The sequence below is a fragment of the Carassius gibelio genome, chromosome B2, assembly GCF_023724105.1.
Source record: "Carassius gibelio isolate Cgi1373 ecotype wild population from Czech Republic chromosome B2, carGib1.2-hapl.c, whole genome shotgun sequence".
Taxonomy (NCBI): domain Eukaryota; kingdom Metazoa; phylum Chordata; class Actinopteri; order Cypriniformes; family Cyprinidae; genus Carassius; species Carassius gibelio.
Genome location: NC_068397.1, coordinates 29,279,099 through 29,303,302, shown reverse-complemented (window position 1 = coordinate 29,303,302; position 24,204 = coordinate 29,279,099). Strand labels below are relative to the sequence as shown.

The 24,204-nt window shown below is 35.8% G+C and overlaps 1 protein-coding gene across 3 annotated transcripts; it reads right to left on the bottom strand.

Moving 5' to 3' along the window:
- Positions 1–429: 429 nt before the first annotated feature.
- On the bottom strand, positions 430–22,186 carry creb3l3b (cAMP responsive element binding protein 3-like 3b). Of its 3 annotated transcripts, none has more exons than XM_052547472.1 (10): positions 21,994–22,184; positions 16,884–16,994; positions 15,674–15,956; positions 9,896–10,026; positions 8,528–8,638; positions 7,217–7,323; positions 5,710–5,778; positions 4,317–4,401; positions 2,613–2,709; positions 431–1,194 (listed from the first exon to the last, which is right to left on the bottom strand). In XM_052547472.1, the coding sequence occupies exons 1-10, from the start codon at positions 22,012–22,014 to the stop codon at positions 965–967; spliced, it is 1,245 nt and encodes a 414-aa protein (XP_052403432.1). In that variant the 5' UTR covers positions 22,015–22,184; the 3' UTR covers positions 431–964. The 3 variants fall into 3 exon arrangements, with proteins under 3 accessions (XP_052403433.1, XP_052403432.1, XP_052403431.1); XM_052547471.1 differs by having other exon boundaries at positions 9,896–10,029; positions 21,994–22,183; XM_052547473.1 differs by lacking the exon at positions 5,710–5,778 and having other exon boundaries at positions 430–1,194; positions 9,896–10,029; positions 21,994–22,186.
- Positions 22,187–24,204: the final 2,018 nt, after the last annotated feature.

Sequence of the window (24,204 nt, the reverse complement as noted above, 5' to 3'; positions counted from 1 at the left end):
GACAAACCTGCAAAACTTTACACTATATTATTTTTGTGTGTATGTTTTCTGTACTATTTGTGTGTGTTATTTCCATAACTTTTTGTATGCTGCTGCATTATTATTTGCATTATTTTTCCAATTCTTGTTCGTTATAGTGGTGTAATCTATTTAGATAAAGCCACAATGAAATGGCAAGTAAATTAAGATGTTTACAGATGTTGATGAAATGAATGCTTGAGGATGAAATAATAACTAGATTTGCCAAAGTTTGCCAGGTTAGTTGCAACTCTTTGTACGATATTCTGTGTGCATTTGTGCATCTGTGATTTGTATTTTACCCAATTTGTTTAGTTTTCTGTACAACTTTTGCATGCTTTCCAGTTTCAATATATTGCTGCGGTTAGATAAACTCATACCTAAATGTTAATAGCAAAACATACTATTATACATACATACATACAACAAATACTGTGGTTGGCTGCTTTGCATGTCAATCAGATGGTCACTTCCTGTCTGTGGGTGTTTTTGGCCGGAAGGATCTGCGATGAAGTGGTCAAATATTTACAAATGCTGCTGCAATGAACACTTGAATAGCTACTAGATTAGCCATAGTACTTGAATCAGTTTATGTTAACAAATGTTCATGCAATGAACGCTTGAGGATGACACAGGCTTTAGATTTGCCAGATTACTGTATTTACATGACATTTGTACAGTACAGTTTAAGGTGCATTATTTTCAAGTAAACTGAAGCATCTATAAAATATGTACATTTTCGAAACATTTTACATTTTTAAAGTTCCATTCTGTAATCGCAGTGTAATCTCTTCAGATAAATCTGCAGCTAAATGGCACACACAAGCAAAACAAACAGCAGTTTGCTGCTTTGCATGTCTGTCAGACAGTAACTTCCTGTCTGTGGATGGAATGAGTGGCGGCGCCTTGGTCAAATGTCTGATAAAATGTTTGTCAATCCATGACATCACTTCCTGTCTTTCTCAGGATGTGTCATCCACCTCAGTGTGGCAGCGTGGCCCGTGATGGGATCTCTGTGATGATGCTCGCCATCTCTGTAGCTGTGGTTGTGATGTAGAGGGTCCATGTCGGCGTACTCGGGCCTGAGCCGAAGCTTGCCGTGGGTGGAAGACGACACGTCCACGTCCCTGTTGACTGAGTACACCTCCATCACCGAGCGCAGTGACCTGGACTGAACTGCAGGAGAAAGGGAAGAGTAAATCAGGCCTCGACACAGTGACTCATTGCTGCATGTTCAGTGCGTTCTGTCTCCAGGCTCCGGGGTTTTTCACAGTCAAACATGCACATGTCAGTAGTAAATCTTTTCCTTTGTATGTACATAGCATTAAACGCTTGCCCAAGAGTGGATCCATTATACTGTACATGAGTATAAAAACAGGACCTTGCCATATTAGCTTCATGAAAAAGAACATTATGTACCGTCATACATGCAGCACTCTTCAGGGTTATTTCTGTCATCATTCACATAACCTTCAGGGTCCGACCAACATGAGGATGAGTAAATGATTTGAGTGAAAATAAATTTTTAAGTATAATTTTCTTATCAAACCCCATTTTTGGCTGAATATTGTTCTTGCGTTGAGCTATGTGACATCACAGGTTCCTCTGATTTTTTTTTTTTTTTTTTTTTTTTGGTTTCTGGGTTCTTTAAAGCAGGGGTTTCAAACTCTTGGATGACACCGACTCCAAATATGGTGATCCTCTTGCTAAAATATATAACAGACTATATATTTTAATTTTTAAACACCCATGCATGAGAAAAATATGCTATTAATAAATTAATAATATGATATTTTAAGCATATTTAATAATAAATATGCTTAAAAAGATAAATATATTATTTTACTAAATTAAATAATATAAATAATTTTTTATAAAAAAACTATTTAAATATATGTGTGTGTCTGTACACAATTTAATTATACAGGTAATAATATCAAATATATTTATTATAAAATGTAACTATATATTCTATTTAGACCCTTTTCACAAACTGTGATGTTATTGACATTGTTAATCTAGAAAGTTTTTTTTTATACTATAATTTTTTTAAATACTGAATGTACATTTATAATAGTGTATATACATATATTTAAAAAAAAGTTAACAAGTTTGTATTTCTAATACAATGGCCGAGGGAGCAATGAAAATTGGGACATTTTGTACATTGTATTGTGTGATTTTAGTATGTATTAAAGTAGTATTTAATTAAAAGTTTAAAATATGTTCACATCTTATCAAGCTGACTGTATCCTGAAACGAATGTATCAGAAATGGAACCAAGCGGATTACGAGAAAGGTCAAACATGAGGAGATAAGAGAAAAAGTTGTGCCACATGAAAAGTCTGTTCACTTCAGTGCTGCCATCTCCCATAAGACTTTGACCTGTTAGAGAAAACCTGAATATACATCAGGTTACACCTTGATATGGAGTGTCTGTATTACACAGATGAAAATCAGCAGCTTATATGTATGCCTCAGATGGTAAACATAGATGTCTGGTAGTTACACTGTTTTCTGGAATGCATTCAGAAGTATAATGTGATGTAAATGCACTCTTTCATGTGGCCTGCTATAAGTCAGTGTTGACTGACCTTTCACGGGGCTGAAGTCCCCGGGGTCAGCGGCCCTCCTGTGTGAGATGGGCTGGAGGCTCGGGATGAGAATGAGAGAGAAGGAAAGGACCAGCACCTAGGAAAAGAAGGAATATTAAACGAGAGGAAGTAAATAAGCAAGTCCTGCTATATTGGTCAGCTGATGACCTACATCCTTTAAACAGCTTGCTCCAGGAAAGATAAAAAGATGCAGAAAAACAAGGATGTTATTTACTTAAAACAGCAATATTGCAATATATTTTCTCATATACTTGAGAATTATTATATATACTGTTCAGATGTTTTTGAAACATTGCATACTCTATTTCTCACCAAGTCCATTTTTTTTTTTTTTTGCAGTAAAAGGTAAAAAATATTTTTCAATCGTAAAATAACTTTGTTCTATGTTAATATATTTTAAAACTAATTTATTCCTGTGATGCAAAGCTGAATTTTCAGCATCAGTTTTCAGCAATCATTCAGAAATCATTTTAATATGCGGATTTGCTGCGCGATAAATATTTCGGATTATTGTCAATGTTGAAAACAGTTGTGCTGCTTCATATTTTTGTGGAAACCATGATACATTTTATTTTTCATGATTCTTTGATAAATAAAAAGTTAAAGCGAACTGCATTCATTTAAACAGAAATCTTTTTGTTATGACAAAAGTCTTTACCTTCACTTTTGATCAATTGAATGCATCCTTACAAAAACAAAACAACAACAGTAGCGTACATTACTAAATTATAATATATTCAGTCCTTCTTTTGTTTACTTGTTTCCTCTGGACATTTTTCCCCTAACTTCTTTCCTTTTCAGCTCTTTCATTCTAAACATGTTTTTGAGATGCTGTAAATCATGAAGTCTGCTCTATACACGTCAGCAATATTGTAATATCCAGACACTTCATTTATCTTCATGGCATCAGTGTTCATTTTAATTCAAACAGCCTCTCGATGCCTCACTTATGAAATGATTCATTCATCTATTCAGGCAAGGATTTATTATTAAAGGAGAATGTAATTGTATCGAATGATGCATCTCGACAGAGAGCGGACAGAGACGAGTACGAAATGTCCTGCAGAGCAGAAAGAGACAGTTTATGAAACACAAAACAATGATTATCTTTCTTCTGGTTGCTTCCTTTGACTGTCAGGAGTATACAAAGGAGTATGTGAAGAGCGAAGCTCAGATCATGATACAGTATATATATATATATATATATATACATATAATTAAAATATAATTAAAACTATGCTAATGCTAAATACAAGACTATACTGACTAACTAAAGTAGTTAATTTCCAGTTATTTTGTCATTTTTTTTAGTCACATTTTCGACTGACCCTTTAAAACCCTTATAACTGTTTGAGATTTCTGACTTGTTGCTAATTTTATTTTGTAAATTCTGTGCAAAGTTTTGAGACATTGTTGAGCTCTTCTGGAAGGTGGCAGTGAGATCAGTCACTGATGTAATCAGTTGTAATGAAGAAGAAGAGTGAGTTAAGGCCTATGTGTCACCCAACATTTACTTTCCTCTTTTTTTTCTACCTTTTCTGCAAATGCTCACTTTGAAGTTTGACTTTGATTGTGCTTTAGTTATAAAAACACTTGGTGCCGATTCCTTCAAAGGTTGGAACTTCCTTCCTTCCTTAATTTCTTTTCCTTTCTTAGGCTCCTCCTCCTGTGCTGTCATCTTACCAGGATGCATGTTCCCGTCTGAGCCGGTTTACAGGAGCCGTTCATCACCAGAGACTGCAGCCGGCGTAACTGCTCCATCAGAGACCTGACGGACAGACGGATGGAGAGAGTTAGAGGAAGAGGTAATGGAACTTCCATTTGATGTGAACTTTAAAAGTGTAAAAGGGAACGGCTTCATCTAAGGACACATATGCAGCATGTGGGAGGATGAGTGTTTGGAAAATGTCTGCAAGGTTAAAATAAGTTTTGAAGTTCAGTCCATCAACCCAGATGTTTCTGTAGCTCGTCAATATCTTCTTCAGAATGCTGTTAATTTGGAGCCAAAAGGATTAATCAAGAATCCTCAAAGTGTAAAAAAAGATCCTACACGGAAATTCAGAATAAATTCTGATTATATAAGTTTAGATACATAAACATAAAAACACCCACTTAACCCAAAAATCTTTATGGTTAAAGGATTGTTGTTTAATTTCATTTGAAAATTATGATTCATTGAGAATTTTTTGACATGGGACAGAAGATATTTTAGGTGAAAAATGGTACCGTAGGACCAGTAACTTTTGGATGATCGCGTTATCACTTCGGATGTCACTAATGACATCAAAACTCCCTCAATAACAAAAGAAAGATGGGTTTCTGAACAATATATGTCTTATGAGCATGTAAGTAGCTGATATGCCATTGCTCTTATCACAGTTATTTTACATTACAAAAGTTTACCCATGCTTACTTCAGACATACAGTACATTTCTATTCATATCAAATAATGGTTTAAACTATAACTTAAAGCTATTTATAGGCAAATAGACCAATGCAGTTTCTGTTTTAGAATCTTTGCCAGCATAAAAATTTATTTACAGATATGATATAAACACTCCTACAATGATAATTCATATTTTAATGTTGTCAGGGCGGATTTCCTGGGAAACAGCATACTTCATATAGGCAATACATATTTATATGGATAAAAAGTCATTCAAAATGTAAATATGAGATAAATACAAATGTAAAAACGTGATAATAGTATTTACAAACAGCAGGAGGGAAAGCAGTGTCAAATGCGAATGATAATAAGCATCTCACTGTGTGATCTTGCATTGTTCAAATATCAAAATAAATAGTTTTATCAATGGAGGAGATCAAACAGGTTGTATGTCATATTATAAATCAGGAATTGGTAGAAGCTAGCCAAAGATGGCATGAAAATTGTGACATGCATTCATTGTACTGTCAGACTGTAGGAAAAATGTACTTTCTTTTTGTACAATAAGCAGTTTCAGTACTGTGTTGGGCCACTTGATGTCCAATGTGAATCCAGATCCTGAAGCGAACCATTGATTTATAGCCCTGTCAGAGAGGAGCCGATCTGATATTGTTGTGAAATGAGACTTACGTGTTGGTTTTCTCCAGCTGGAAGACTTTCCTCTGTAATTCCTGATTCTGAGTGCTACAGGCAGCCATCCTAGACCAGAGTATATTGGCCAATTACTCACAGTGATAAATCTGACCTACAAACAGCAGGCGTTCACATGCACACAAACACTCCCTAAATAGTGTATATGGTGCTGGATGCATCAATAACATTAGATGATAATTCAGTAATAATTGTTGGAACAGTTGTTCTCATGAAGAAGCAATACACAGGACTGAATAAATTAAAGTAGTTCTACATTAAAGGGTTTGTTTGCTGAAAAATTAAAATTAAAAACTCACAACAGACACGGAAGAGAAGACAATGCTGAATAAAGTCGTAGTTTTTGCTATTTTTGGACCAAAATGTATTGTCGATGCTTCAAAAAATTTCTAAGCGACCCTCTGATGTCACATGGACTACTTTGAAGATGTTTTTCTTATCTTTCTGGACATGGACAGTATACCATACACACAGCTTCAATGGAGGGACTGAGAGCTCTCAGACTAAATCTAAAATATCTTAAACTGTGTTCAGAAGATGAACAGAGGTCTCATTAATGACATCATTTTCATTTTTGGGTGAACTAACCCTTTAACATTACAAGTTGTATTAAATCGGAGGATAAATCTCATCCGCTTCCTAACTTTCTAGCTTAAAAAATGTATTTTGTCTTTCTGTTGGTGTCCTGATTAGCAGGATTTATTGTCAAATTCAAAACTAGACGTTTTCTTTGAGGTCAGTACAATCCCACAGGTGTTTGTTGGCATCAGACGGTGACGTTCAGACGACTGATTTGTGAATGTGTGAATAAAAACAGCAAGATGCCTGGGGTGCTTTTAGTGACTGCAGCGCCGGCTGTGAAATGAGTTTGTCCTTTGGACAGATAAACCCACGGGCCGTTCCTTAAAGGGCAATTTCATGCCCGAAATTTGTGCAGCAGTGTGTTCTAAATAATTTCTCCAGCCTCTCGGAGGATATTGGATTCCTTTGATCCTAAGTTGAGATAAGTTCGAGCCTGGATTTTTTTAATGACTTTCAACCTCAATTTCAACTTTACTGCAAGTTTACTAATGAGTTTTTCTTTGATGTCATATTCATTAATTCAGTCAGACTGTTTACTTGTACAACAGACAGGCCATCTGAGGTGAATGCTTTTATTGTACACAAGTCAGGTACATACTGTAAAGCCGTTCACAACAGAAATGACCATTCAGACTTGGGAGCCGGTACTTGAGGCAGTAAAACAGTAAAATTGTGAAATATTCTGATTGTTTAAAATAACTGTTTTCTATATGAAAATGTTATTTATTCCTGTGATGCACAGCTGTACAGTATTTTCAGCATCACTACTCCAGTCTTCAGTTTTTTGCTTTTCAAGACCCATATCTGATAATTATCAATGTTGAAAACAGTAGTGCTGCTTCATATTTCTTACGTGTACAGTACATGTAATTTGATGTATGTATTTATGCATGTGTATAATCACCTGCCCTCCAGTCCATCTACATATTCCTTCTTTTTCTTGCGGCTCTCCTGCGCCGACTGCTTGTTGCGGATTTTCCTCCGAATCTTCTTCAAAACCTTTTCTTCATACTAAGAAAGTCACGAGAGGACAGGCCAGAATAGACGGAATATTAACATGAATTCATCTTGAAATGAAAGGGTTAACATTTCAGACATTTATTCTGATTTGATTAGGTCTGAAACCTCAGGCAGCACGTGAATCAAATCAAATCAGTGTAATCTTGTCATTATCCATTATCCTAGCACTCTGAGGCTGAAAGAGGAGTGTTATTTCGATGAGAGGTGCCTTTCATCACTGACTTCATTCATCTCAGCCTCTGTAAAAGCCTCTTTCCTTTCTGCTGATGTCTGATCAGGCTTCCAGCAGTAAATATATGCTTGTTACTGTGATGATACTGCAAGTGGTCATGTGATATTATGACACCATCACCAGGAGTATGAAAGATGCATTATACCTCAAAGATTTTATATATATCAAGATGGTCCACTCTTATGAATGGGAGAAAGTGCGATGCAAAATATGACAGAATAAGTCTCATCATTTAAATAGACAAGTCACGAATCATCAGATCAAAAACATCACAGAAATCCACAAGTGCTTCACATGACTCCAGTCCATCAATTAATATCTTAAGTGACAAGCTGCATGTTCATAAAATAACAAAACCATCATTAAGGCATTTTCAATTTTAGACTCAGCCGTGGAGTCCATAATCCATGATAACGCTAAAAAGTCCATCTTCTGTTTTCTCTAACATCAAAATTCACCCACATATTTGTTTAAACCTGTTTTGACTTGTAAATAGTGCTTGATTTCTTTATATTTCTCTCCTGATTCAGATGAGATTACTTTTTGACTGGAGAAAAATCTTAATGATAGATTTGTGTTTTTTTTTTTCAAACATGCTTTTTGCTTCATAATAAATTAATGGATGGACTGGAGTGGTGTAGATTACTTATGAAATATTGCAATTTTTTTAGCAGCTGTTTGGACTCTCATTCTGACGGCACCCATTCACTGCAGTGCATCCATTAGTGAGCAAGTGATGGACTGCTACATTTTTCCAAATCTGTTGTGATGAAGAAACAAACTAGTCTACAATAAGGGTGAGTAAATAGTTTTAGCTAATTTTCCTATAATTTTTTCTGTGAACTATTCTTTTAACACTGTTGGCTTTAGATGGCAAATTTGACTTTTCTTTAAAGGTTTGGCTGGATTAGCTAGTTATGGCAGAGTTTCAGATAGAGGACATGGTCTAAGTGTTCAACAAACCTTGTTAAGTGGCAGCTGGCTGGGAAGACTGACTCCTTCCTTGGCTAAAAGCTTTTTCTCATCTTCATTGAGAAGCAGTTCTTGCTGGGATTGCTGGGTGGAGGGTTTCGACTAGACATAGAAACACATTTCGTTTCATGTCCTTTCAAATTTGTATTGCATGTATTATAATTATTTCTTTTGAGAGCAGCTGTGGATATTACTAGACAGAGCTGCAAAGTGCCACACAAGGACAGTATATTCAGTCTCAAGTATCAGTGCACTGCATTGAATAATGACAACAAATCCATTCAGACTCAGGCATTCAGAAAAGTGCTGCACAAATACATATGTTCACTTGGTTTTTTACAGCGTGCATCACATAAATCAATAACACAATGCTTTGTTTAATTGGTGGTGGTCTATACACATGTGCTGTTGCATCGTCCTTCATTATGCATTTGTGTGAAGATAAAAGTTCAACTTTTAAAGGCCACAATTTTTACACTACATTTTGTTTTTCATCAGTTTTTTATTATTATTATATATTTTTTAATATGTCTAGACAGAGGCTCTGATGCTCACTGAAGCTGTTTATTTAATATTAATACAGTAAAAAAAGTGATTGTGAAATATTATTCCAATTTAAAAAAACTATTTTGATATGAATTTGCTATGAAGCCGACTTTTCAGCATCATTACTCCAGTCTTCAGTGTCTCATGATACTTCAGCAATCATTATGATATGCTGATTTGCTGCTCGAGAAACATTTCTCATTATTGTCAATGTTGAAAACAGTTGAGCTGCTTCATATTTCTGTGGAAACCATGATATGTATTTTGATAAATAGAAAGTTCAAAAGAACAGCAGAAACAAAAGTCTTTACATAGAGACATAAATATTTTTCCTGTCACAATTGCTGAATCTTTTGTGTGTGTGTGTGTGACAACTGCTTGTTGCAATGCATTCTGGGAATGTTGTTGAAGAATGCATGTGAAGCCCTTGATTTTCTAAAATCACAATTTAGTACACTCTAAAATACTACTGTACTTTAGTCTTTAAAAGTGTAATGTATAATTTAAAGTGTTAATTGCTTTTTCTTTGCAATTCAGAATAAAAATAAGGTAAAATCCACACCAGATTCTTTTTCAAACATTTTGGAAGAGACCTCTTTTTTTTCTCTCTCTGTCTTGTATTTCTTCCTGAGTTTTTCCACATCTCCTGTTTTCCAGTATGAAATCTGACATCTCCGCTGCTCTCTGTCTCTCCTCTATAGAGCCGGTTGTCATTAGCATCCGTGTGGATGTCACACTAGCTGTATATTTCACAGCAGAACAGTTGAGTCACACACTCTACATGATGTCTGTTTGTGTTCTCTCAGTACTCACAGCTTCTGCGATGTTGGAAAGCAGCAGGTCTTTTACGGTGAGCTGGTAAACGGTGGCTGGTTCATTTCTCTGCACTGCTGATGTGCACTGAGAGTCTGTCAGACCTTCAGAGAACAGACAGGCCTCCCAATCTGCTGCACACACACACAATGCATTTACATCACACCATGTCTAAAGACCAACAGACAACACAGATCTTTCATTTCCTGAGTGCTTGTTAGCGCACTGCTGAGTGGTGTTCGGGTGCTTTCTAAGGTGTTGCTAAGGTGTTCTTAGCACATTTATACATGGTTGCTACTTTTCTTGGGTGTTGCTAGTAGTAGCTAAGATGTTTTTATAATTTTTTAGCACATTACTATTTGGGTGCTACTGCTCTAGAGTGTGTTTTCACACAGCTTTGTTAACTTACTGTGGTCGCATAGATCCTGATTTTGGGAAATGCACCACTGGGTAGATTCAGGGCTTTGCTATGCAGTTGCATAAGGTGTTTGGTAGCACTATTTGGTTGCAGCTGTTCTGTGTGATTGTTAGTAGGGGTGCACAAATGTATTGCTAATAATTAGTATCACCAATTGTTTAAAAGCAACCAATGATCAGGGCCGATTATATGCTCTCAATCAAAAAGGGGCAGAAAAATGTGTTTGACCCTATGAATCGCCCATATAGCTCAAGCCAGGGTTGATCCACAGTTTTCCTTCATCAAACATTATTTGTAATAGGACTCCCATACAATAATCACAAACAGTTTTTGTGTTTTGTTACTTCTGATCAGGGGCGGATCTAGAAAAATATTGATGGGGTGGCGAGAAGGGGGCAGGAATTTTTGAGGGCATGCGAATATATACTGAATTTAGTCACAGTTTTCACAGTTTGATAAAAAATTGTATATGTGCACACTACAATAGGACACAGGCTATCATTTACAAACTTAATCTCATGCAATCAATGTCTTGCATTTGAAACAGTTTATATAAGAAATAAGTGACCATACCCCATTAAGCACCACCACACTCACTAATGCATACAGTATGCATCGACATGTAATAAAGCGCATTACGAAAGGTTCAGTGTTATCAATATGTCAATTTATTATGAGAAACACAATATTTTAACAGCCAATAACATTTCCAGCTGGGGAGACTCAACTGATTTTCTACAGTTTAGTGTTAATCATCATCTAACTCAACCAGTCAAGAGCTACATTTAGCCTCAGATGTTATATGAATATGGTCCCTGAAGCATAGGTTTTATTAGCTGACAATAATAATAAATAAATAAGCATTATAGGCACAAATACAAATGTACTTTTAGAAATTGTTTTTGAAAAATATGGTGTTATTGTTTTGGCAAGCTTACATTAAAACTTCTATGAAAATGTGTGTGATATTTCTTTAAAATAATGTTTTAGTATATATATTTTTAAAGTAGGCTATATTTTACTGTGCAATTTCTTACATAATTTCTTTGAGTTAGACCAAACTTTTATTTTGGTGGGTTGTAACCAGAGTTTCTGTGTTTTTTAATGAACTATTATTATTAACTATTAGGCCTACTTGACGTATAGCATACTCTTCTGTGCAATAGTACTATATTTCTGTTTGAATTTCTTCAAGTTATACCGAGATTTTATTTTGACAGGTTGTCGTAAAGACATTGCCATTTCTGTCAGTCTGTCTATACGATACGAAAAAAACTAAAAACTAAAAAAAATATTACAGTATATTAATACTTTGTAAATTATTATTTGAAGTAACAAAACCATTGTTAATTTGCAGTTGCCATGGCTACAAGACCGATGATTTGTGGTGTTATTGATAAAACCATGGGTAATTTTCGTAAGGGAACCTTTAAAAAATACTTTCACATGAATGTGTCTGAAAGTGATAAACGGCCTCATTTTTACCTAAATGATTTATACTTTATTTTAATATTAAAAATGTATAAGGTGTGCATTGTAGCTGACAACTAAATGAACACATTACAATTGTTTTATGACTGCAAGTCTTTCTCCTCAAATGCTATTGAGCTTTATATTTGCGTTCAGCCCATGTGAAAGAGTAGCATAATTTACATATGATTTACAGATTATTTTAATAAATATCAAACATTTAATTCAATTGTGCATTATAGCTGACACCTACATGAACAATTACAGTGTTTTTATGACTATAAGTCATTCTCCTCAAATGCTACTGACGTTAGAAAAGTGTATACCAATATCTCATGTAACTTTAGGGATGGTCCCTAAATTTGAGACTCGTCCAACGTCAAGCCAACTTTATGTCTGTTTTTTTTTTTTTTGTTTTTTTTTTTTTTTTTTACTTTTAGTCTTCTTTTCTCTTCCCTGGATTGAATTTATCCATCAATCATGAACATTCAGCCGCAAACATAAGGTGCGAGCGGTCGTGAGCGCAGATGGAAGAATGGAGGAAGTTTTTTTTGTTTGTTTTGGAGCAACTGGGATGGTGCGCCCTCTGGGAGTTGGTGCCCTGAGTCAGTTCGGCAGTTCGGAGCGAGATCGCGAATCATTTGAATTAGTTCGGGAGTTCGTAGCGGGTTCGCGAATCATTTGAGTCAGTTTGGGAGTACGGAGCGGGATCGCGAATCATTGAAATCAGTTCGGCAGTTTGGAGCGGGATCGCAAATCATTTGAATCAGTTCGGGAGTTCGTAGAGGGATAGCGAATCATTTGAGTCAGTTATGGGGATCGCGAATCATTTGAGTCAGTTTGGGAGTACGGAGCGGGATCGCGAATCATTTGAATCAATTCGAAAGTTCGGAGCGGGTTCGCGAATCATTTGAGTCAGTTCGAGAGTTCAGAGCGGGATCGCGAATCATTTGAGTCAGTTTGGGACTACGGAGCGGGATCGCGAATCATTTAAATCAGTTCGGCAGTTTGGAGCGGGATCGCAAATCATTTGAATCAGTTCGGGAGTTTGTAGAGGGATAGCGAATCATTTGAGTCAGTTATGGGGATCGCGAATCATTTGAGTCAGTTTGGGAGTACGGAGCGGGATCGCGAATCATTTGAATCAGTTCGGGAGTTCGTAGCGGGTTCGCGAATCATTTGAGTCAGTTCAGGAGTTCAAAGCGGGTTCGCGAATCATTTGAGTCAGTTTGGGGATCGCAAATCATTTGAATCAGTTCGGGAGTTCGTAGAGGGATGGCGAATCATTTGAGTCAGTTATGGGGATCGCGAATCATTTGAGTCAGTTTGGGAGTACGGAGCGGGATCGCGAATCATCTGAGTCAGATTTCAAGTCTTGTTCATTTTGACACAAAATTCAAGCAATAAATGAATTTTTTTGGTGCTCTGAAACGTGACGTGACAGATGGCTGTAGTAGTCCTTCAGTTCAAGTGTTCAAACATGAACATATGAAGGTATGTTGCAAGAAACAGCACAACTTACTGAAATGTATCATGTTTAGTGTAATCGATCAATCAGTGTTTCAACCAAAAGAAAGATGTCAATAAAACAGCTGGGGAACAGTACGCCATTTAACATTGCTTTCACCACAGGAAAGTTATCAAGTTTTCACAGTTCGCTGATTAGCAATAAAAACACTAGAAATAACTTATTTACTGTTAATCATAAATGTAGCCTCTGATTAAATCTGTCATGAAGGAAAAATAATAGCCTTTTTGTATGTACAAACATTTTTAGTGTGATTATTATATAAATGGAATAATAGTTTTGTTGTTAATTTTAACCTCTATTATGTACTTAAAGAGAGATCTCCCTGTATAGTTTCCAGCATTAGTAGTTGAGAGAGATTCTTTTAGTATCAGTCAAATATCAGTACTGGCTGAGAAATCAAGTTTCTGTTCATTCCTAGTTGATATTTGGTTGATAGGCTGTTTTGAGAATTCTTGTACAATAGAAAGATATTTGTAAACAACAGTTGAACACAGAAGACTGAACAGTGTGACATTTGCATATTAAAATATGTAATTGGTTTTAAAATCACATTTTCAGATTTTACAATTAGTGAATTACTGGGTGCTTTGTAGACCTCAGACCTGCATGAGAGGCAGAACTTCTGCTGTGGTGAAGCTGTAAGTAAAACTCAGATCAGTTATTATAGTCTGCTTCCTGTGGAAGATCACAGGCTTCTCCTGTCTGCTGTAGAATTATAAGTGTATTCATTTGGACTCTGTTCAGATTAGTGATTCTTCATTGCATTTACTCAGGCTTTGAACTCTGAAAGCTTTAAAAGTCTAATGCGTGTTCTGGTGGTTTTGCAGGCCCTACAGGTTTTTATGATTGAAAGAATAAGTGGAAATTCAGCAAATTCCCACATTATTTGAAATAGCTTGCAATTTTGCCTTATTTCAGCAATTTTGAAGAAAGTCAATACCAGTTAAAGGGTAAGTTCACCCAAAAATTTAAATAAAGCTGCGTTTTACTCACCCCTGAGGCATCCAAGGTGTATATGACTTTCATCTTTCAGGCGAATCCAGTCTGAGTTATATTAAAAATGGTCTTTGATCTTTCAAGCTCTATCATTGCAGTCAGCGAGTGTTGCATTGCTTCAGTCCAAAAGAAGTCAAATTAAATGTGCCCATCCATAAAAAAAAGTGTGTCTCACATGGCTCCGGGGGGTGAACAAAGTGCTCCTGCAGCAAATCGATGCATTTTTGTGAAAGAAATATCCATATTCTAAATGTAATAATCACTTTAATCTAGTTTGCGCTCACTGTTGTAAACTTAGCAGTTCTGGGAGAATGACGTATGGAGGTCAGCTTTGCACATGCTCTGACACAAGGATTTGTAAAGAAGGATGTCGAAGCATGTCAAGATAAGCCAGGAGGAGACTGGTTTCCTTTGCTATAGTAAGGTAATTCTGCTTCCATTGCTCCTGTTAACAAACGTTGGTTTTCACGAGACTCACCAGTGCATGCGCAGCGCTGACCTCATACTGTACATCATCCTCCTGGAGCTGCTTCCGATATTTTTTTTTTTTTACAAAAATGCATCGATTCACTACTTGAGGCCTTGTGAGACACTTTTTTTTATGGATGGGCACTTTTTATTTAATTTCTGAAGCAATGACTGAAGCAATGCAGCACCAGCTGACTGCAATGATAGAGCTTGAAAGATCAAACTGATTTTTTATATAACTGGATTCATCTGAAAGAAGAAAGTCACATAGACCTAGGTTGCCTCGGAGGTGAGTTAAAGGCAGCCTAATTTACATCTTCAAGTGAACTAACGATTTTATCAGTATCCAATCTCAACTAAATGTTTGTATGTGTACCTGCAGGTGTATTACAGAAAATGTCTTTGTGAAGTGAGCATCAGTACAGCCTACAGCGTTAGTACTTAAACAATATGTACCTGAACAGAAAACCTTTTTTTTTTCTTACCAAGTTGAATTTTTTGCATAAATTCTAGTGTATAGTTTCCCTAATATAACCTATTTTTATACATATTTACATAAAGACACCTCAAAGAAATAAATAAAAATAAATCTTTTGTAGCTTTTGTGTGGCAGTGTTATTTTAGTATCATTTATATCATATTGTATTCTTTTATTTTAATTTGTAAAAATTTTAGTCATTTTGAGTATTGTCATTTTATTATTTTTTCTTTTTTTAACTATGCTCAAGTAGTTTTTATATATTTGTATTTCAGTTAAAGTTAAGATAAACTTAATTGAGAAATGTTGCCTTTGAACTAGCTGGAATATAGTAAGTTTTCTATAATTTATTTTATTATTTTTTTCAATTCATGTTTGAAGTAACAGTGTTTAACTGTTTGAAGAGTGAAATCTTACCCAGATCAATGGAGATATCAGGCTCTGTGTTTGTGACAGGTGTGTCTCGCTGATGAAGATGCTGAGGAAGAAGATGAGGATGCTGAGGGAGGAAGACAGTGTCAAAAAGCGGACTGGTGGGCGGCGGCGGGCTGTCCAGGTGGTCAGAGGGGGTGTCATCACTGATTCCACTGTCAGAGGGTGAGGGGACCCAGGGAGGGGAGCAGGACTGTGGCACGCCATCTGACGCTTGCAACAGTGAGTCCAGGAAGTTATCAACAACACCTTCACCATGACACAGAATCTGAAGGAACACAAACTGTAATGTGACTCATTCATAGATGATAAATGCACACAACTGCATCTTAGCAGAAACATGCATACACAGTCGTAATGCACAAACTAAAACACACACAAGACAATATTTCAGATTAGTAATTGTATGCATTGCCTTTTGTGTCTCTGAAGTTAATTATCTTATGTTACATTTACTTTAACATGAACTAAAATTGCTCTCAAGAATTTTTTTTATATCTATATATATCAAAAGTTTTTGTTTGTTTGTTTTTTTGTCAGTTTTCTTTGATGAATAAAAAGTTAAAAAGAAGAGCATTTTTGTAATATATATATATATATATATATATATATATATATATATATATATATATATATATATATATATGTTTGTTTTTTGTTTTTTTTTACATTGTACACTTTGTACATTGTACACTGAAAGCAATGTTTTTTTTTTGCAATCATCATATCAGAATTATTTCTGAAGGATCATGTGACACTGAAGTCTGGAGTAATGACACAGAAAATTCTGCTTGATCACAGGAAGAAATATTAAAGTATTAAAGTAGAAACAGTTATTTTAAATTGACTTCTAAAACACAAAAAATATATATTTAACATAAAGCTTTTGCATCTGGATGGTGCCTTTGATGTCTTAAAATGCTGTCCATGTACGCAGCTCCCTATAGGTTTTTGATTTACACACACACTCGGTTTCATATCTGACACAAACACATATACACACACACACAAGTTGACAGATAAATTTGGGTCAGACATATAAAATGCTGTGACTGTGTTTAATGGAAGCCTTCCATGGTGTCTCATTAATTAAATTAGTTAAAATAACTGAAAATAAAATGCTCTCAGCAGGAAGGTTGTGTTGTGATCCATCACATAAACTCAGGTCACAGAGAACAGATGTCGGTCCACTCACGCTTTGATCTGTGATTGACCACACAGGGTTGCCATGGTCACCACTGCTCTCCAGATGAGGGATCCTATGAGGCTCGAGGAGCAGGTCTAGGAGTTCAATCCCAGAATAACCCTGAGATATAGAGGAAAGATGAGAAGTTGGAGGAAGAGGGGAACAACAACAAAGGCAAGCCATATTTTAAGTTGCTTTCGCACATTAAACCTCGTAAATTACTGTAAAGTAACCAGACTGACTTGGTAAATATACAAATATGCAGTTCATACAAGCCAAATCAATCAATAAGAAGGAAACAAAAAATTCAATATTAAAAGGAACAAATATAGTAAAATAAAAATATTTAAATTAAAAAACAGCAAAGGAGCTCAAAGCTTGAGGGGTCATTTCTGAGGAGAACACAATCTTCTTAAAAGTAAAGCTTTCAAAAGAGTGTTTTTGTACCAATGCCAGAACCTTTTTTTGGTTCCTCAAAGAACCTTTCAGTGAACATTTCTTGAAATAACCATTATTTTCTTAGTGTAAAGAACATTTTAATGCTCTAAAGAAACTGTGTCCACTATAAAAAGCCTTCTGTTCAATGAAAGTTTCCATAGATGTTAAAAGTTCACGGAACCAACAGTGATAATAAAGAAACCTTATTTTTAAGAGTTTAGAGGACTTTTTTGTGAGCACCCAGAGCACTATGCAACAATATGGTGATGTCTTTGTTATTTCTGCACGTCTGGGATCCTAAATGTAAGAATTCCCTTCACAATTTATAAAGAATGAGGCAGGAAGCTGCTCCGACTGTTAAAGTTCAACCAGGTCATCATACTGGCATAAAGTATTCATCTCAAAGCCTGCGATGTTATTATTAGCACTGTAGCATAGAGAACACCCACAGAAAATGACATTTGAAACAGCTGACAGAAACATCTCTCCACAGGCCTGGTTACAGCATAAAGCAGTGGGACGCCATCAGATGTGTCAGGAAATGACAAAATAAAGATTGAATCCATGTGACCGGGCCATGCACCTGATATAACGAGCACAATGACACAAAAACTTGTCTGTCATGCTTTACATCTGACATGATGAAGATGTTTGAGCCTCCTCATCAGCTCTGCTGACTTTAAAGACCCATGCAAAGTCAGAAAAGAAGAGAAATACAACTGAAAAAGAATATCATGCACTGAACAACATCTTGATGTGCTAGATTTGAAAGCCAGGAGTGAAAAATCCTTCTGCCAGAGAAAATAAACTCAACGCCAGGGCAATTAGAGCATTGTGTCAGCGTTGCACACACACAGAAAAGATAAGCTTTAAGTCACTGTTTTATTGCTTTTCTGTTTAAATTTGTTTTGGTTGATAAGCTGTCTCTGCAGAATTGCATTAAGTTATTGGTTGTGTTTATAGCAACATTTTCTCTAAACTTCTAAACTTCTCTTTTTATCTTGGTAGATAAAGATCTTGGTAGTCTTTGCTACATTTTATTAATGCCTTTAGGAATAAAAATCATAAATGAGATCATTTCTATCTTTGATCGCAATTGCTTTTTGCAGACAGCAATTAGATTAAATATAAAGATATTTATTCAGAGATAAAATGGAGATGTTTGCTCATTGTAAATCTCCTGCTATTAAATTTAATCTTTGAAAAACATGCCTCAAAATTGTGTTCAGAAGATATCAAAGTTTGCAGTCAAAAGTCTAAATATGAACTCATCAGGAGATATCCTCCATCAAATTCTATGAAGACCAAATTTCTTCTATGCATATCAATTGCATAGAGATATATTTAATACTAACTTATTTAAGTATAATTCAAACACTGCTATACATTTTTATTTGTATTTATTTTGTACTTTCTGTTATAGTATTTTTTTTTGTCAAATTCATTAGTATTGTTCTTCTATTTTGTCTGAATGAAAACGTTTTTATGATTTCTTCATAATAACCCTACTTCAATATCTCAACTGTCTACAATACAGCAATAGTATTGAAAGAAGATCGAATACTTTAGTCTCAGCTGTTCCTTTGATTTTAGGAACATCTAGAAACCTCATATGTCTCCTCTAGAGTTTTAGGCTACAGTACGTATACACGACAACGATGTAGTCAAAAAGCTTTTCCCTTGAGTTTCTAAAATGTTCCACGTATACACAACGACGTTTTCAAAATGATTCACAATTACACATATAGTGTATGTAAAGGTGTTACATAATGTGAAGGTGGCAACAGATTCTACAGTGAATATCATCTAAACCTCAGTCTAGTTTTCAATCCACAGTTTATTTGTGTTTCATTGACATAATTCAGAGCAATTGCCCTGCTATCGGTGGCCACAGCTGTTTTCACTGTAGTGTCTTAGACTGTATATTTATTTGACTTCAGCTGTGTGACTTCACCAAGCATTGAAACCATCAACCAACTTAAGTATTACTTTTATCTTCCGTTTAAACACTCTCCTTTTCTGTCCCCTTTCTGACCTCTATCATGTGTTTCCAACTTTTCTCTTGACAACACTCTAACATCACACACAGACGGCAATGCAATCTTGCTAACCTTCATCCTACATCTCTACATCTTCTTCTGCACCTCTTTCTCTCTCTGTGGGTCTCTGGAATTGTCAGTCAGCTGTAAACAAAGTAGACTTCATTTCTGCCTTTTCTTTAAAATCCACACTCAGCATTTTAGGCTTGACTACAACCTGGATTCGTCCAGAAGACTCCTCAACCCCAGCTGCTGTATCGAACCATTTATTTTTCTCTCACAGCCCCCGTTAGGTTGTTGGCTGGGGTGGGGGCACTGGTCTGCTCATTTCTAACAAGTGGAAATTCTCAACCCACTCTCCCATGTGCGATTACTGTCACAGCTCCTATAAATCTCCAGGTTGTGATAATTTACCCTCCTCCTGGGCAAATTCTAGGGACCTTCCTAGAGGAGCTGAATGGGTTGCTGTCCTCATTCCCGGAGGATGGCAGTCCACTTTTAGTCTTTGGTGACTTCAACATTTATCTTGACAAACCTTATGCGACAGACTTCCATTCGCTCCTTGCTTCATTTGATCTCAAACAACTTACCACTGCAAACATGCACAAATCAGGCAACCTGTGATCCATCAACCCCTTTACCGGTTACTTTTAGATGAAACCTACTCTCCCTTTCCCCCTCCCATCTTTCCTCCGTAGTATGATAGCGTCCTCCTTTCTTCCCTTACCTATACATTTCTCATCTCTGGAGTGTGAATGCATCAACTGACACTTTCTGCTCTACTGTAACCTCTTGTCTAGACAATATTTGTCCTCTCTCATGTGCTGCCCCTTCTAACCCCTGGTTATCTGACGTTCTTCGTGAGCATCGGACCAAACTCAGAGCAGCAGAGAGTAAATTTCCACAACATTCTCATTCACCGTTCCTGGCTGGTGGAATGATCTTTCCACCCCATCCAGAATGCCGAAATTTTCAACACTACTTAATTTTCTCTTTATTTATTCCTTCCCTTTCTAGCTTGTACTTACTTGAACAATGCCTTACATTTGGTATTATGAGCACTTCCTGTGTCTGTTTACCTGTTTGAAAAATAATAGCTTTATGTATTCCCCAGTTGTACGTCACTTTAGATAAAAGCGTCTGAAACATGACATGATTCAACAGCACCCTGTGACCTACTTTGCACCGTGGTCATGTGCTTTTGAAGTGAAGATAAGCTTATCTCATCTGAACAAAGTTTTATATGGTTTGTGCTAATGGCACAGAAGAGTTACACACAAAGCTACGCTTGACTAGTCAACCTTTAAAGAGCACGAGACAATTTCATAGCTGGCGGTTTCGAGGACACGGAAGGAAACTGGTAAAGTGAGACTCCTCAAACGAGAGCAAAGCTAGGCTCGTTTAATTGCACTTTGACATCAAACAAATCTAAGAAACATAAAAGGCATAAACACAACAAAAGAGCAATGCCCAAACTCCAATTCCAGTTGGGAGGTCTTTCATAAACTGATTGCTGTACTAAATCAAGATTATAGATGGCAAAGACGTAATCCACCGACACAACAACAGTTTTCACGGATGAGTGTGCATGGGTGATTACGACATTTTTGTCTAATAGTGTAGATTTGTTTAACTTTTTATGCATCGTCTGTTGTTAATGGAAAAACTCTGAGAGGAGCCTTGGGTTTTTTACCTGTTTATGTGTGCGCTGGGCTACTAGGCTAAATAGGAAAAGATAATAATCACCGGCGATTGCATTATTGTCATTTCCACAAGCACTGTAGGCTAAATACACTGGTTCATTAACACCTCAAATTAGTAGACTGCTTTTTTTCTCAATAACTGAGATGTGAAAAAGGTGTGAAATGAGTTTAAATGTAACTGTAATCTCACACATAGCTCTTCTTTTTCGTAAGAATGAGGGGAATTGCCAAGAACATGCATCAGATACCTCAATATGAACTAGGGCTGTCAATCGATCACAATTTTTAATCTAATTAATCACACCCTTTTTCTGTGATTAATCGCGATCGCACACTTCATGAAATTAAGCATAGACCATGTATCTTGTTTCCACATCATAATTGCTAACAGTATTTCATTGTTTAGACATTTCGGAAAGGTCATGTCACACTGAAGACTGCAGGATTTGCTGACGAAAACTTAGCTTTGCATCACAGGAATAATTTACATCCTAATGTTTATTCGGTAACAGAACAGATATTTTGCATTATAATAATATTTCACAATATTACTGTTTTTATTGTATTTTGAGCAAATAAATGCAGCCTAGGTGAGAATAAGATAATTTTTTCAAACACATTAAACAATTTGTATTAATCCAAACTTTGTGTGTATATTTAGCATAAAATTAATTTAATTTTTCAAAGCAAAAATTGGCAGGCACTGCCAGTATATACTCAAAATATGTTAAATGTGTAAAAAAAATATTTTTGAGGATGCACCCGGGTGGTCCCTTTTTACTTTGAGCCTGAGGTTAATTCTTCGGGCCTGAGTTGGGCTGGTTCACCAGTAACATTTTTCAAATAAATAAAAATGGCACTTTACCTGAGAATGACCCTATTGCAATATGACACAAACAATGAAAATCAAAGTAAAAGCAAACGGAAGCAATACTTCACCTTGTCTGAGAGAAGTGCCATGTTCCAGGCACTAGAATCACAAACAGAAATACAAGCGTACAGAAGAAAATGGTTAAGATCCAGAGAGAATATCTGAGTATGTCCGTTTGAAAGGCGTCCTCCACTCAGCTGTGTTCCTGAATCTGTTCTCTGTTCTAGGACAAAGTTGAACCTCCTGATAATGAGCTGATGATTCAGGTGGGTTGTTAATGGTCAGAGGGCTTTGACTGACAGGTTAAATCAGACATGTGAGGATCTGCATTCTGTTTATCAGTGAGATGATGATGATGATGATCTCATCAAAATAAATAATAAACATGATCAAAGAAGAGGATGAAATCACTGTTTGACTAAATGTAAATTAAGTGGAACTACTGTATGCAAGAATATTTTCTTTCTAGACATTTTTATTTCACAGCTCAAGAGACTTTGAAATTAGAATGTGCTGAATATTTACTCAACTTCTGGCCATCCAAGAAGTATATTTGTTTGTTTGTTCATCAGAACAGATATTTATCAGTTGTTTGAAGTTGCTTAAAAAAATGTCTTGATGGATTTGCTTCTTAGAAACACAGCTGTTTCCTTCACACGACATTAATTGATGGATTGGAGTGGTGTGGATTACTTGAGGATTATTGTGATGTTTGGACTCTCATTCTGACGGCACCCATTCACTGCCGAGGATGCATAGTGAGCAAGTCACATAATGCTACATTTCTACAAATCTGTTCTGATGAGCAAACGAATTTGAAAAAATTACTTCTTTAAGAATATGTTTTTAATTTCTCAGAAAATTCCATTGAAAAGATAAAAATGAATGTAAGTCAATTGTTGACATAAAATAAATCTGGATAGATTATTTGAGAAATGGTGGAGTTCATATTGAGATGCTTGACTTTTGAATAAGGCTTTGGTATCTTGGCAAATCATATTGTTGAGATTTTTACTATTACATTTAACATCTAAGGGTATTTAATGTCAATTTCATTGTATTGCTTTCTGGGAAATATTAAAGAGAGCTCACTTGTGATTTTTATATCTCAGTGAGATTACATGGTGTGTAGACTCGGAGTGTGTATTTACAATCCTCTTGCAGTAATAGCACACTGCATTTGCATGAACCTGTGTATTCATGACTGATCTTAAGGTTCGGCACACGGATAAAAACAAACCTGAAACGAAACATGTCTTTAACAGTGTAATCAGCGCAAGCTTATCCTGCATTTGTCCCAGCTGTTATCACAGAGGATAAGACAGCTAATATTGAGAACTGCACATTGTTCTGCTCATAAAAAGAAAACGAGGAACGTGTTACATAACTCCACTTATGCACAAACTCCAGACATATTTCAGTGATTATGTATGTCGGCTTGCAAAAATGAGCATACTATTATTATGCAAACTTCTATATCAACAGCCTCAGAAACAATTTTAACCACACTTAGCAAATGCAACTTATTAGCAACACATAACACATTACCAATTGAAGAGTTAAATATTCATATTCATATTATAAAAATGAACAGATTGTTAGGTTATGTTTTACAAGAAAATACTACTACTATTTCAAAACGTCATGCTTAATACAAAGTGTTCCTTTATGTTTTGTTAAATAATTGCGAAATTTACTACCCATGTTTTTAAAGTGGAAATTGTTTTTAAGTGTACATAAATGCATATTTAATACAGCTGGACCTCTTTGCACAGGATCTATGACGTGCTGTAAATTATCACAGAAAATGATGTCAACTCCTTTTTTGCAAAAAGAAAAAGCATTTACAGAAATGAATATGCAGTGAAAATCTTTGGGAAACGGTTGCCCCATGAAGTCTACTAATACTGTATATATGTACATATATATACATATGCATATAGTTCTTCTAAAACTGCATTCGAGGTCAGAATATATTTAATGGTGCCTTTAGGACATGCCTGCTAATAAGCCCAACATGACCACAGACAGAATCTGGGCACTCTTTCAACAAAGCTCACATTCAAGAGCAAAGGTCATACTGACTCTGTCAAGGAGACAGAGCTTTTTTGCTTTTTGTAAACTTTAAGCAAAGGGTATTAGGATATTTGAAATTATTAATATGTCCACCATATCTGTTTAGAATTGTTTTGGACTGTTTTTCCACTTCACACAAGATAGATGGACTGGAGTGGTGTGGATAACTTGTGGATTATTGTGATGTTTTGATCACCTGTTTG